The sequence below is a fragment of the Macrobrachium rosenbergii genome, chromosome 22, assembly GCF_040412425.1.
Source record: "Macrobrachium rosenbergii isolate ZJJX-2024 chromosome 22, ASM4041242v1, whole genome shotgun sequence".
Taxonomy (NCBI): Eukaryota; Metazoa; Arthropoda; class Malacostraca; order Decapoda; family Palaemonidae; genus Macrobrachium; species Macrobrachium rosenbergii.
The window spans coordinates 34099293-34112395 of record NC_089762.1 but is presented as its reverse complement, the minus strand read 5'-3'; the positions used below and the strand labels follow the sequence as shown (position 1 = coordinate 34112395).

At 37.8% G+C, this 13103-nt stretch overlaps 1 protein-coding gene across 1 annotated transcript; it reads left to right on the top strand.

Moving 5' to 3' along the window:
• Positions 1 to 2525: 2525 nt before the first annotated feature.
• On the top strand, positions 2526 to 13093 carry LOC136850734 (mitochondrial glycine transporter B-like). Its single transcript, XM_067124619.1, has 7 exons — positions 2526 to 3092; positions 8405 to 8517; positions 10738 to 10825; positions 10967 to 11143; positions 11292 to 11460; positions 11595 to 11854; positions 12025 to 13093. Exons 1-7 carry the CDS (start codon positions 3006 to 3008, stop codon positions 12049 to 12051), a joined length of 921 nt encoding a protein of 306 aa, XP_066980720.1. The 5' UTR covers positions 2526 to 3005; the 3' UTR covers positions 12052 to 13093.
• The last annotated feature ends 10 nt before the right edge of the window (positions 13094 to 13103 follow it).

The window sequence follows — 13103 nt, the reverse complement described above, 5'->3', positions numbered from 1 at the left end:
TAAGCATTTCTGAGCTCGATAAAATACATGAAAAGAATGCCCTTAAGGAAGCATGATAAAGCAGCATCACCTATCCCATACGTCTAGCAGTGCAAGTCGATAGCCCCTTTGCCCGTTTCACTAGGCCGTGTCCTTAAAAAAAAAAAAAAAAAGGTTGGGAGAGAGCGAAACTGGTTCGTACATGAGAGGCAAACGACTATAAAATCGTATCGGTTGGTTTGATAGGTCCCAGAGTTCCACGACAGGCCTCTTGCTCCCTTTAACGCCACCAGTCGACTTAAAAACACAGAATTTATAATGGGGTTAATGTTTCTAAAAAGTTTTCTGGGTAACTTTTAAAACAACAGCACATTGTGGAATCAAATGAGTTTTCTACTACTACTACTACTACTACTACTACTACTACTACTACTACTAATAATAATAATAATAATAATAATAATAATAACAGAGTACACCGAACTCTGCGTAAAACGAAAACCGGAAAAAGGTAGACTTTTCCACTAAGAAATTTGATCATTCTTCTTGCACACAGCGTGTAACATTGTAAGACGATAGAGGCTTTGGCACATGTCCCCTTCGTCGATCTGTCTGGTGCTATGTGGGCCAAGATCTAAAGAACAACAGGTTTCGTAAGATTTCTAGAGTACCCTAGACCAAAGGTCTACCGTAGTTCTTACTAGACCGTACCTAGAATGCTAGTAAAAAAACAAGAATGTTACTTAATACATTTCTATCTAGAAAGTACATTCTTGTCCCTTTAATGCTAGTCTTTAGGACACTTTTCCCGATCTATTTGTTTCATCGTGTATACGTATAAATTTCATTGTTACCGTTATATCTAATTATTGTTTTTCATTTTCATCACAATTTCATTATACTTATTTGGGCTCCGCTTAGTATTAGCATTTGGGCCTCACATTCGGGTGATGTTTCTAAGTAATTCACTCATAGTCACTTTGATTTCCTTTCGTATGTACCCTTGCAAACTTTTAACCTCACTGTTTCACTTTGCCGTATTTAGAGATTTAGAAAATCCACCCTGGTTTCCGCTGCTTAAAATTTGTTCCATAAATAAAGTACTTTTGACCCTTGAATTATTCATAATAATTACGAAATTAATTATTATGAATACTTCAAGTGTTTTACCCTTGAAATACAAAATCATACCCTTAAAATATTTAATTAAACCGTTTTGATCCTCAAGATATTCATAATAATTAAACCCATTCTAACCCTCAAATCCCATAATGCAAGAGCTAAATTGATTTATGACGGAGAAATTTTCTCAAGTGACTTTTGTTGAGCAATTACTTGTTTTCTATTTTTATCTTCTTTTAGTACATTGACGTGCCTCTGAAACTGACGAAATTATTCAGGGTCAACGTTCGATAGGGAATAAGTACACGCAAATAAGCAATAACGCTATATGTCCGCATTGCCCAGCGTGGAGTTATGACTGTAATGATACTGGCACGCTGTTGGCCCAGCGTTCGACTCTCCTGCCGGCTAATGAAGAATTAGAGGAATTTATTTCTGGTGATAGAAATTCACTTCTCGTCATAATGTGGTTCGGATCCCACAATAAGCTGTAGGTCCCGTTGCTAGGTAACCAGTTGGTTCTTAGCCACGTAAAATAAATCTAATCCTTCGGGCCAGCCCAAGGAGAGCTGTTAATCAGCTCAGTGGTCTGGGTTAAACTAAGATATACTTGATATTGAAGAAGAGAGAGAGAGAGAGAGAGAGAGAGAGAGAGAGAGAGAGAGAGAGAGAGAGAGCATCATTGTAAAATAATTATGATTACAGATTAATTTTGAAATGGTGGCATTGCCTTCAACGCTTGCGATGTAATAGCCGGTATATTTTAGTGAGTTTTAGAAGAGCGGTCCTTATGATCTGGGACCAGAAAAGAAAACGAGAAATGACCGGGTGGGGACTCCTTTGGCGGGGCGGGGGGAGGGGGAGTGTTGGAGGAAAGAAACTTTGTCTGGGATGTCACTGCCTTGGTGCCGCTTCTTCTCGAGGGGAAGGGTTTAAAGATAAAATGTACTCTACGTAATGTGTAAAGGTATACATACATTAGTAGGTTTCACAATACATTCTACGATGATATTTGAGGATTAGCCTAATTAGCTTTGGGATTCAGCCAACATTGCCCATTATCGGAAAGCGTACATCTGTCAACGCTGGATTGCATCATAACACCAACACTCATTTTACAGTAGCAGCGATAGGAACTTGTGTGCCACAAGTGAATAAAATAAGATGGTATGTTGGGAGAAATCTGTGAATTTGTTTATAAATTCTTAAGCTTGCCAAATACTATACTATCATTCGTATGTGCTTTCATATACGGCTGATCACCAGATCGTGATAGTAGAGATGCCAGATATCGAAACTTTATATTATTTTCATAATAATTTTTGCTTAGTGTCTATATTAATAAACTTGAAAACTTATTCATAATACAAAGAAATTAGTAGCTACATCACTTTTGATTAAATTTGAGTTTAATCTCCTTTTAGTTTAGAGTAACGAAAAAATTACAAATTGTACACAATGGATGCGAGTTGCCAGATAGCGCTGCGGCTGCTTATATTTTCACCGACGCTCGCTCAGCAGTCTCACTTTCCCGCAGTCGACCGACCAGATAAGTGTGCATAAGTAGTGCTCTCACGATTTGTGTGTTTACAATCTCTTAGATTGTGACGGTCTTTGCCAGAATAGATCACCTACTAGTTTCTTGTGATCATATTAATGATATACCATGGTGGTTACTACCAAAACTGAAAATGTTGAAATCTCTGTTCGAGTGAACGAGATTTATTACACAGACTACTCCGATACTCGAGTTAGGTGAGACATTTTGCCCAGCACCGTTGCTTTGTAAGTGTATAAAACATTGTGATAAAGCCCAGTGTTTGGAGGTATAGCAAAGGAACATTACCGTAACTGTGGGGGAGAGAAAACGATCCTTTTCAAGACATCTACAGTACTTCAAATTTATGCCAAGTGAAGCTAAAGAGACGTCCGTCACTCGTGTCTTGAGCGTAAAACCGGAGAAGATGGCTCTCATCGATACTATCACTGCCGTGAGTATAATCTGTAGCTCATTTTATAATTTTTATCGTGTATATGCCTTGAGTGTTAACTGTGAATAAGCTATTGATGAGAGATTGCCGTGATTTGGTGCCGGTGAGTCTAGACAGTCTGTCCAGTCGTTTACGTAATCATCCACTGTGACAGGTACCTGTCGTACGTACGAGCCAATGTCCTTCAAATATACTGTTGGTATGAGCCTTACGTTCAGATAAATTATCGTACATTTTCCCACGACAACATTGTAGGGTGGGCCCACAAGTGCAACTAATTTTGGCGGGGAAACTCACGCAGCATAATATCCCTTATTTAAGTGATCATTGATTCACTTCTGGAAGTATCATGAACTATATATAACGAAGTCATAGTTGACAAACTCTTAACATTTCACAGTAAAATGTCAGGTGTTAATTATCATATAATTAATAATGTATTACAGATTCAAGGTTTGATAACCCTCCCCCCCCAGGTATTCAAAATTTTATTCCACATGAGAAAGCAGGTCGGTATACAAATAAACACGACTAAACCAAATACTCTGAATTCTGAACACACAACTTTAAAAAAACAATGCATGTAATTTGTAACTAAGTAAATGGGGAAATGAAAGAGTTTGAGTGTACCCTAAAACAAGTAAGTCAAAACTGGGACCGGAATGCCCAAAGCGTGGATGTTTGCAACATGGTACCCAGTGTTCATGACAGGTGCTTTAGGGACTGGGTTGTTGAATGCCCCCCCCCCCAGCTTGCTTTTGGTTTTATTTTTATCCTGAAGGGCTTTGCCATATATGTTTTTAGTCTCTCTCCCTCTTATTATTGTGTAAATACTTTGCCACTATCATGCTTGAATTTAGGTTAAAGATCGCCATGGTTACAAAGTATTAGTTTGTGGTTACCAAGTGTGTATTATACCTTTACCAGTATTGTGGAATTCAACGTATTAAAACTTACTTCACTCATACTAGACGTTGGTGAGTGGATGGATCAATGTGTGTGACTCAAGTTGAGGGAATGGATAAAATTGGGAAGGGGAGAAAACCAGGCAGGTTGTACAAGCAGGTTGTAGAACGTAAGTTTTGACAAACCACAAAAACATGTATACAAGGCCGATGGGATGTAATCGGGAAGGAAACTAAGAGGTGAAATGGGCGGGAAAATGGAAACATTGAGAACAAACCCGGTTGTAGGATTACCGATAGGAGGATCTCAACTTCTGGTTACTGCAGCAATGGCTGATAGTATCGACAAAGAGATTGTTGGGAGGGATGTGGTGGGAGCAGTTGATCAAGCAAATTGCCTTTGCTTCAGTCTTTATGAAGTCGAGAGGCCAGTGATGAAGCACTCCAAATGCATGACAATTTACTTATTTTTTGTGTCAAGTGAAAGTTTGTTGGATTGGGGGCCAAGGAAAGTAGGCCAAGTGTAGGATTAAAAAGGACAGATACAGGCAAGGAACTGCGGTGACCTCGAGTTAGTCACTGCTGCATCAGTTTACTTCCCATATTCTTTGTTACGCCGGGGAAGCAACGTTTTATATGACGGCTTCGCTTTTCTTGTGATAGCCTCCAGAGTCCAGTGTGTCAAGGATATTTCAGTAAACACTGAGCCAGTTTCAGCTCGTTCAATCCCGCTTGGACTGTAGGTGGGTGCTTGCGTGCTTTGATTTCACACACTGATTGGGGCCTCACAAGGGTCCTGGCTGTCTGGGGGACGGGGGAGGGGAGGAGTTCAGGATGAATCGACTGACATTTTTATACTTGATTTCTGTCGATAAGAGTGAGCATGAATGAATAATCAATAACATGTTTATAAATGAAAATAGAAAGCCATGATTTCTTTACAAACACACACACATATAATTATATTGTATGTGTGTATGTATACAAAACCACGATGTCGTTGCAAGATTCATGTGTAGATCATATTTAGATATTGTATGTATGTATGTATACAAAACCACGATGTCGTTGCAGGATTCATGTTTAGATCATATTTAGGTGGTTCTTCATCAGTAGTTTGTCAGAAGATTCGTGTTCATTAACAACTGGACATAATCAAGATTTAATTATTTGGGCCGGGTTGAAGTCCAAGGAATGTAATAACGCGCAAGTCGAGTTTAAAAATATACTTAAGGTGTTTGGGCTGCAGGAATCCCAGGATCCTGGAGTTGGCGAAAATATTTACCTGGCAAAAATCGTCTCGTGACAGGAGCATCAGTACAAGAATTGTCTTGTTAATGAGCGTATGGTTGCTTTAAGATGACATACACATTTTAATGAGTTTTAATTGCTCTAAAAGCTGTATTTTAATATTCTTAATGGGAGAAATACCATAAATGAAGTTAATAGTCAGTTACTGATCGCTCTGAATCACGAATTGAGTTGCTAAATCATTCTGGCACCTGTGAACACACTTAGTTCCAGGTAAATTTTTCTCGTTGACACACACGGGCCTGTTTTGCCCTATCATGCATGGCAGTGCGTTACACCTTTTATACTATGCAACCGGCCTACTCAGAAACTCCACTGTAGCCCAGCATTTGATAATCATTTCTCGTATCCGTAGTTTGCACGTTTCATGATAGTTCAACAATTCCAGGCGAGCGACTAATATAAATCAATAGGATCACTTTCCGTTGCCAGAGGATTTTACTGTTGCGGCGTGTGTGTGCTGCGGTTTTATTTTCCATTTTAAATGTACGTACGTTAGTTATTCGCTCGCGTTTTGGCGCACAAATAGACCATTACGGTTGCTAGTTTTTTTTTTTTTTTTTTTTTTTTTTTTTTTTTTGGTAGATAAATGCTTTCTCCCTATGATTTCAATCTTTATTATGTGACTGACAATAGATCAAAGCTTTAAATTTTCCATAGAATCGAGAGAAAATTGTTGTAATAAACAAACAAGGGTAGAATGTCTTTTTAAAGGGAATGAATGCGTTCCCCCTCCTGACATCTGCTTGGAATCTGGTTTTCACCGGTTCCAAGCAGGTATGCCTCTTCCGGGCGTTCCCTGTGCTACAAGACTTAATCACATTTTTCTTGGCTTCACTTATCCCAACGCGCTAATCTCATTTTTCTTGGCTTCACTTATCCCAACCAGCGTAATGGTTGCCGTTATGCTTTGAAATTCACATAAAATTCAATCCCACTTGTCTTCAGTTATCCCAACCCGCGTAATGTTGTCGTTTTGCCTTGAAATTACGTAAAACCGAGCTTCTTGGCTTATCTTAGTTTCTTTCATGCTCATAGCGATTGATTCTAACGCTGCATTGTCATGTAGCCCAATCCTACTATTACTACCACTGATAATTTTGGTAACTATGCGATTATCACATTGCTCGGGTCTAGCATTTCTGTTTCCATATTCTGTGACTGGCATTTCTATTTCCTTAGTCGGTATCTTGATTACCCAGGAAAAAGACATTGTTTCACTTTTTGTCGATAAGTATTTCAACCAGGTCTTCGAGGGGAGCTCAGTGAGTTGTTTAGTGTAAACAAAATACTCCAGTTTGTCTATACAAAAATTGTCTTGCATAACCAGTTATCAAGTTTGTGGAGTTGATAAGTTACCTTCAAGTCTTGCCCAGAAATTTTTATCCAGGTGATGTTACCTGAGCAGTAAAATATATGCTATTTATCTCATATATATATATATATATATATATATATATATATATATATATATATATATATATATATATAATATATATATATATATATATATATATATAACTTCAATTTAATCAGTAGCACATAAGCCTGCGTTGAGTCTTACACACAAGAATAACGGTAAGTGCGTACGATTTCACCACAAAACAAGTTACTGTATTTATTTTCATCCTGCCCCCGCATTTTATTGTGTAGCAGGACAATGTGGAGCCCACATAATGTCGCTGTTATGCCCATGTTTGAATCTGGCACTGTTTGAAGGACCCCCCTCTTCCTTAAACCCCACGAAAGGCACCCCTTAAACCCCAGCTGAGATCGGTGACTGGGTACAACAGGAAGCGTATTCTACGCAATCACCCATTTAGTCTTTCACCCATTTAGTCTATCGTATTTCATCCGTTCACGAGTTCTCGGAAATAAAGGAAATAACGCCATTCCAAATAACTCTTGATCTTTATAAATGTGTTATTTACGCTAGATTAAACTGGTTTAAAATTGCGTATACAGACACAGGTAAAATGCGTAGATGTCAAGGATATTGGCGACCATGCGACCACACTGAAAAATATGAAAGTTGCTCCCATTGGCTAATATGGAGGTGGGGCGATCCACAGGCTGCTCACCTATTGGCTGGCGAGTCAGAGGGCTCTGGGGATATCCTTGCGTCTGCCCTATGCCTTGTTACAATAAATTCAGCTCATGCCTAGTTTAATAATCTTATCTTGGGATAGGCCGATTGTTTTTGTGGTTTTAAGACAGTTTGAGTGGCTTATGCGCAGTTTGTGTATGGTAAAAATAGCACGTTGTATGTTGATGTTCGCCATGATCTTTTGAAGATTTGGGCTGGCGTTAATGGTGATGTGTTAGCTCTTCAAAGTCAGTATTTTAGTTTTTTTTTTTTCTTTTACCCAGAAACCTTATGATCTCTAAGTAATTCTGATATGAATGTAGCTTTATGTTTATCTCAGTAATTCTGATCTGAAAATAGCTTATGTTTACCTCAGTAATTCTGATCTGAAAATAGCCATGTTTATCTTGGTAATTCTGATAAGAAAATGGTTTATAACTCAGTAATTCTGATCTGAATATAGGCAAACGAGGTTGTTGAAAGCAGGCCTTTTTAAGGTAATAATCACCGATTTTATACCAAGGTGAATTTATCTTTGAAACGATATATTCACTCAGAGAGAGAGAGAGAGAGAGAGAGAGAGAGAGAGAGAGAGAGAGAGAGAGAGAGAGAGAGAGAGAGAGAGAGAGCTCTAGTTCAGTTTTAAGAACTGTCTTGACAGACTTGTCTCATAACAAGGGAAAAAATAAGTTGGCTCGAGGTGCAAGCTCTTCCATGAGCTGACGAGGATAATGATGTGCATGGTTGTGCAATCCTCTCACAAGGCTCAACGCGTGACACACGACTGTTGTCTATAAAGGGCAAAGGAAAAAAAAAAAAACTCGGGCGAAAGCTAAATGTCATATTTTATGAAGTGTAGCTTTGAGAATTGGGTTGCTATTTTGTTTGTAGGATTCTCGAATATTAACGTAGCTATACAATAATAGTCATGTGATACACATATGTAAGATCTGAAATCAAAAATTTGTGTATTTTATGAAGGTGACTAACTATAGCATTTTTTCCCCCAGTCTCCTCTGCTGAAGTCATTCGTGGCTGGGTCTTTCTCGGGAACATGTTCCACCATCTTGTTCCAGCCGTTGGATTTGGTCAAGACCCGCCTTCAGACCACCATTACAATACCGTAAGTATATATAAGGGAAATAATTAATTAAAAAATGAAATATATACACGTGACTTAGCCATTACACGTACTGCGCAAATTTTACAAACTAAACTGGAAAGCTGATGGTAATAAACATTAGTTCGACCTCTTTTACGCTGACTATGAACAAAATTCCCATAGTTATGACCATAAGTCATTTATATTAGTGTTTATTATTAGCCAGTTAACCCAGATGAGGACTATACTTATACTCTTTAACCAGTCATAGAGCTTAGTCCAGTTTAAAAAAATCTAAAGAAAAAAAAAATCTTAGGTAATTTGTGTACCACTTCTGTTGCCACCTGGGTAGTGTTGGTTCACCTGTTTCACCGATGTGGAAACTCGATAGACTGCTGTATAGTTCTGCATAGCCAATGGTGTAGCTGTCACTATGTTAGTAGGAGAGAGAACATGTTGCCAAGAGCTTATGTATATATTTAAACTTGCATTTCATATTGAGGAAACTCATAGAACAGCGAGCAGATTAATAATTGCGCAAGTACAACCATATGAAATTATATACGAGTAATGTCTTGTAGGGCTAGATAACCGCCAACGTGTAATTTACCAAAATGCTCTAAATTACGGTTAGTTTCATCATTTGCCGTGATGATGTTAATTCTAGAACCCCCCCCCCCATGTGTCGTGCTCATATATGACAGTCTTTCGAAACCAGATGGGTATCTTTGGATTAACGTGAAAGCAAGCAATGACAACAGTTGTATCTATTAGAGAGAGAGAGAGAGAGACTCGATGGTTATATGTACTGAAATAGCTATCTTATCTTCCCAGTGAACTTGACATTGAGCGTATTTCCTGTTTAACAGAAGCATTTTTTCGCCAGATTGTGTTTCTGTAACAAACTTACTTGCCAGAGTGTTTTTTCTGTATTAAACTTTTTTTTTTAATTTGGCAGATAATGTTTCTCGTTCCCATATTAACGATAATTTTCTGTTACGTAAGTCGGCAGTATTCTTATTTTATGTGGGATTCCCGTCAAAATTTAGCCGGCATTCATGCAGCTTTTTTTTTAACGATGCAGCCCAGAAACTGACGTTAAGGAGAGAGGGGGTGGGGATGGGATGTTGAAATGGCGCGAGCGGCTACGGGGATGTAGTATAGTACGCGCACGGCTGGGTTGCAGTGGTCGGCTCGGCTGACCTCGCACAGGGTCCCAGCGCAGCGCTACCCTCGCACGATACCTCGCAGCTCGAGCGCTAGACCCACTTAAGACTCACGTGCATGATGATGCCGATTTCTCTCTATTATTTTCCCCCTTGTTCTTACACGAGGGATATTAGTTTGATTTATACATGTTCTTATTAAATATTTACGTTTTACTGGAATAAAATTAATATGGCCGGTTGGTTGCCAAGCGGGATCGTATGATGTTGGAAAGGGGGTTTTGGGGGGCGGGACTCGCTGTGTGTCAAGTCACTGTTTGAACCGGCTTAGAGACAGTTCATAATCTTGTGGACATGATTATATGGTATTATTTGTTCTCCTGCCTCGGTGAAGCAGTATAATCTAGTAACACAGAGATTCGATGTCTGCAGATAGTATGATATCGCAGTGAAATGAACCTACTTCATACAAGCAACAGTAATCAATATTTAACTAGGGTTTTACATTTTACATTCTTCGTAATAAATATTTTATTAGTTTTCCGACTCATGTATTTCACTACTAACTTCTCTCAATATATAAGGGAGGTGATGTCACCGGTTCTCTTATAAAAATTTTCTAGCATATTAACTTACTTATTACAAGAAAAATCATACTTTTTACAAGAAAAATCACGGGTGTGATAGACAATACTTACAAATTATTACGAGAAAGTTTACGGGAGTGATAGACAGTGCTGACAAGTTATTACAGTACTGACACAACTGAGAGAAAAGGATTATTCAGCTTCAAGAGAGAAAGTACAACGTCGATTATAATTTTGAGTGATTAATTTCATGAGCATCGATACTCTTGACGTAAACCTCTTCTAAGGTGTTTTGAAATGGCCTTTTTTTTTATAGAATATTTAATAACTGCTTTATTAAATGGAATCCTTGGAATTTTATAGGTTAAATTGGGGAATTTAACATCGATATGTGACAGATATTGAGGAAATAATTTGTTCGTGTCTTGTTCAGTATGGCAGATTCTCTTTACTTAATGTTAATCATCTCTTTTTTATTCTCATTTTAGATCTGGTGGATCTGTTGGCATGCTGGCTACAGTTGGAAAAGTGATCCAAAATGAACGTATCTTTGGATTGTGGAAGGGCGTGACTCCTGTAAGTAACTAATTCCTAATGTAGCAATGAAATTTTAAATCTGATTGATATGGAAGATATTTACTTTATTTGCTAAACATTGTAACTTGAAATCATTTTAAATAGTTTTTATGTGACTTAGATGAATTGTTTGTTTTGCAGAGCATCTTCAGATGCGTTCCGGGAGTTGGACTTTATTTCTCTTCTCTACACTGGTTGAAAACCAATTTCTGTGAGGGACAGCCTGGAGCCCTTCAGGCCATTGCCCTCGGAGTGGTAGCACGTACTATCACAGGTGTTGCAATGATACCCATTACAGTTGTCAAAACTAGATATGAGGTGAGCAAACGCAAGAGTCGACATTGGATAATGTATTTTGTACAATACTATGTATCCGTTGTGTTCAGTTCCACATATAATTGTGCCAATGTGTGATAACTGTATGCAATTTTAATACCCATAATTAAATAACATTTTCCCCTGACAGAGTGGCGTGTATAGCTACACCAGTGTGCGCGAAGCAGTCAGTTCCATCTATTTGAAGGAAGGAGCCCGTGGGTTAACCTGCGGTTTACTTCCCACACTTCTCCGTGATGCACCTTTTTCTGGGCTATATCTGATGTTTTATACACAAACAAAGAAGCGAGTGCCACAGCGTAAGTGAATAATTTCTCTTGCACTGTAAATATTTATACGGTACTGTACAGTAATCAGATATTGTCAGTCAAAATGTTGAGGAATTTAATTTTTTTCAGTTCTACAGCATAACATTTTTTTCCCCGCATTTCAGGTTATTTGGAGGACAACTTGGCTCCAGCTATTCACTTCACCATTGGGGTGTTTGCAGGACTTATGGCTTCCACAGTCACACAGCCATTTGATGTTGTTAAAACTAAGATGCAGTTGTATCCCCATAAATTCACCTCCCTGTACCAGGCTTGCGTATATGTTCAAAAGAAGTACGGGCCACAAGGGTATTTCAAGGGGCTGGTCCCCCGTATGCTGAGGCGCACCCTTATGGCAGCTATGGCTTGGACTGTATATGAACAGGTAAGAAGAATTTGTGACTTGAATTGCTTGTTGAGATTTAATATGCATCTTTTATCTCCATCTGAGAATTTTTCATATCCATCTTCTCCATGTTAATGGTAAAATTATTTTTCATAAACATCATTTCTCTAAGTGAGAATGTTTATGGTAAACTTTGAATTTTCTTTCAGGTCACAAAGAGATTTGGACTGAAGTAAAGCTTGTAGGGAGAATGGGACTACAGAAGTGTCCCAAGTTGAAATACAAGAACGAAAGATAAGCTATCCACCATCCATGTGCAAAGATCGAAGAACGCATCCTTGTGGAACTTGAGTGTTTTCTCGAAGTTTGAAAACATAGAAATTAGATATAACTAACAGTTTGTGGTTTGTGACTGTGGAGTACCATTGTATGCTCAGTATATTTTGGCTAACTTGACCAACACCTGTTTTATGCTATTCCAACTCTTTATTTTATGAATTATTTTGTATATATGGTTGAAGCACATAAGTAAATATAAGTGCAACAGAGTTTGGTTGTCAATTTTTTTTAAAATCTGTTGGTCAAATCTCATTGCCAATCAATTTTCTGTTTGTAGTACAATTATTACTTAGTTAGCTATATATACATATTCATTGGTCACTTAACACTACAAAGGTTAAGGGCTTTACTGTGATAAAACAAGCTAGGGTCACACAAACAAACTTCAAGCTTTTTTTTTTTCTTTAAAGACTAATTTAATGCTATAAATAATGAATTATATGTACGTTTCTAAAGAACATTTTTCCACCATCCTTACAATGGTTAAGCTCCATTGCATTGACTACACTTAATGGTGATAATGGAGCAAGTGTAGACCCTAAACATTGTTTAAGGAAAGCCTTTTTTTTTTCAATTAACATCATTATTTATTCTGATAGGGTGTAATGAGTTTTAAGGAACTAATAATTGACCAATAGAGAGGGGTTTTATTGTCTGAATTTTTAAGTGTCGACGTTTTATTTGGTTCTTTTATCTTTGTGGGGTACACCTGTAATCATGATTCTCTTGCATTCCATTCCTCATTATTAAGTCTGTGATTTTGGATATTTGAGGGCATGATACAGGTGTACCTTATGCGAATCCAATAATAAAGACTAATGGTTGTAAACATGATTTATTAATTGTGTTGTATTTTAACCTCATTTTAGAGGTTTTATTGTTAAGGAGAATATAGAATATCATTTGTACCAAGTCATTTCAGTAAAAGTTTATAAACTATTAGTGGTTT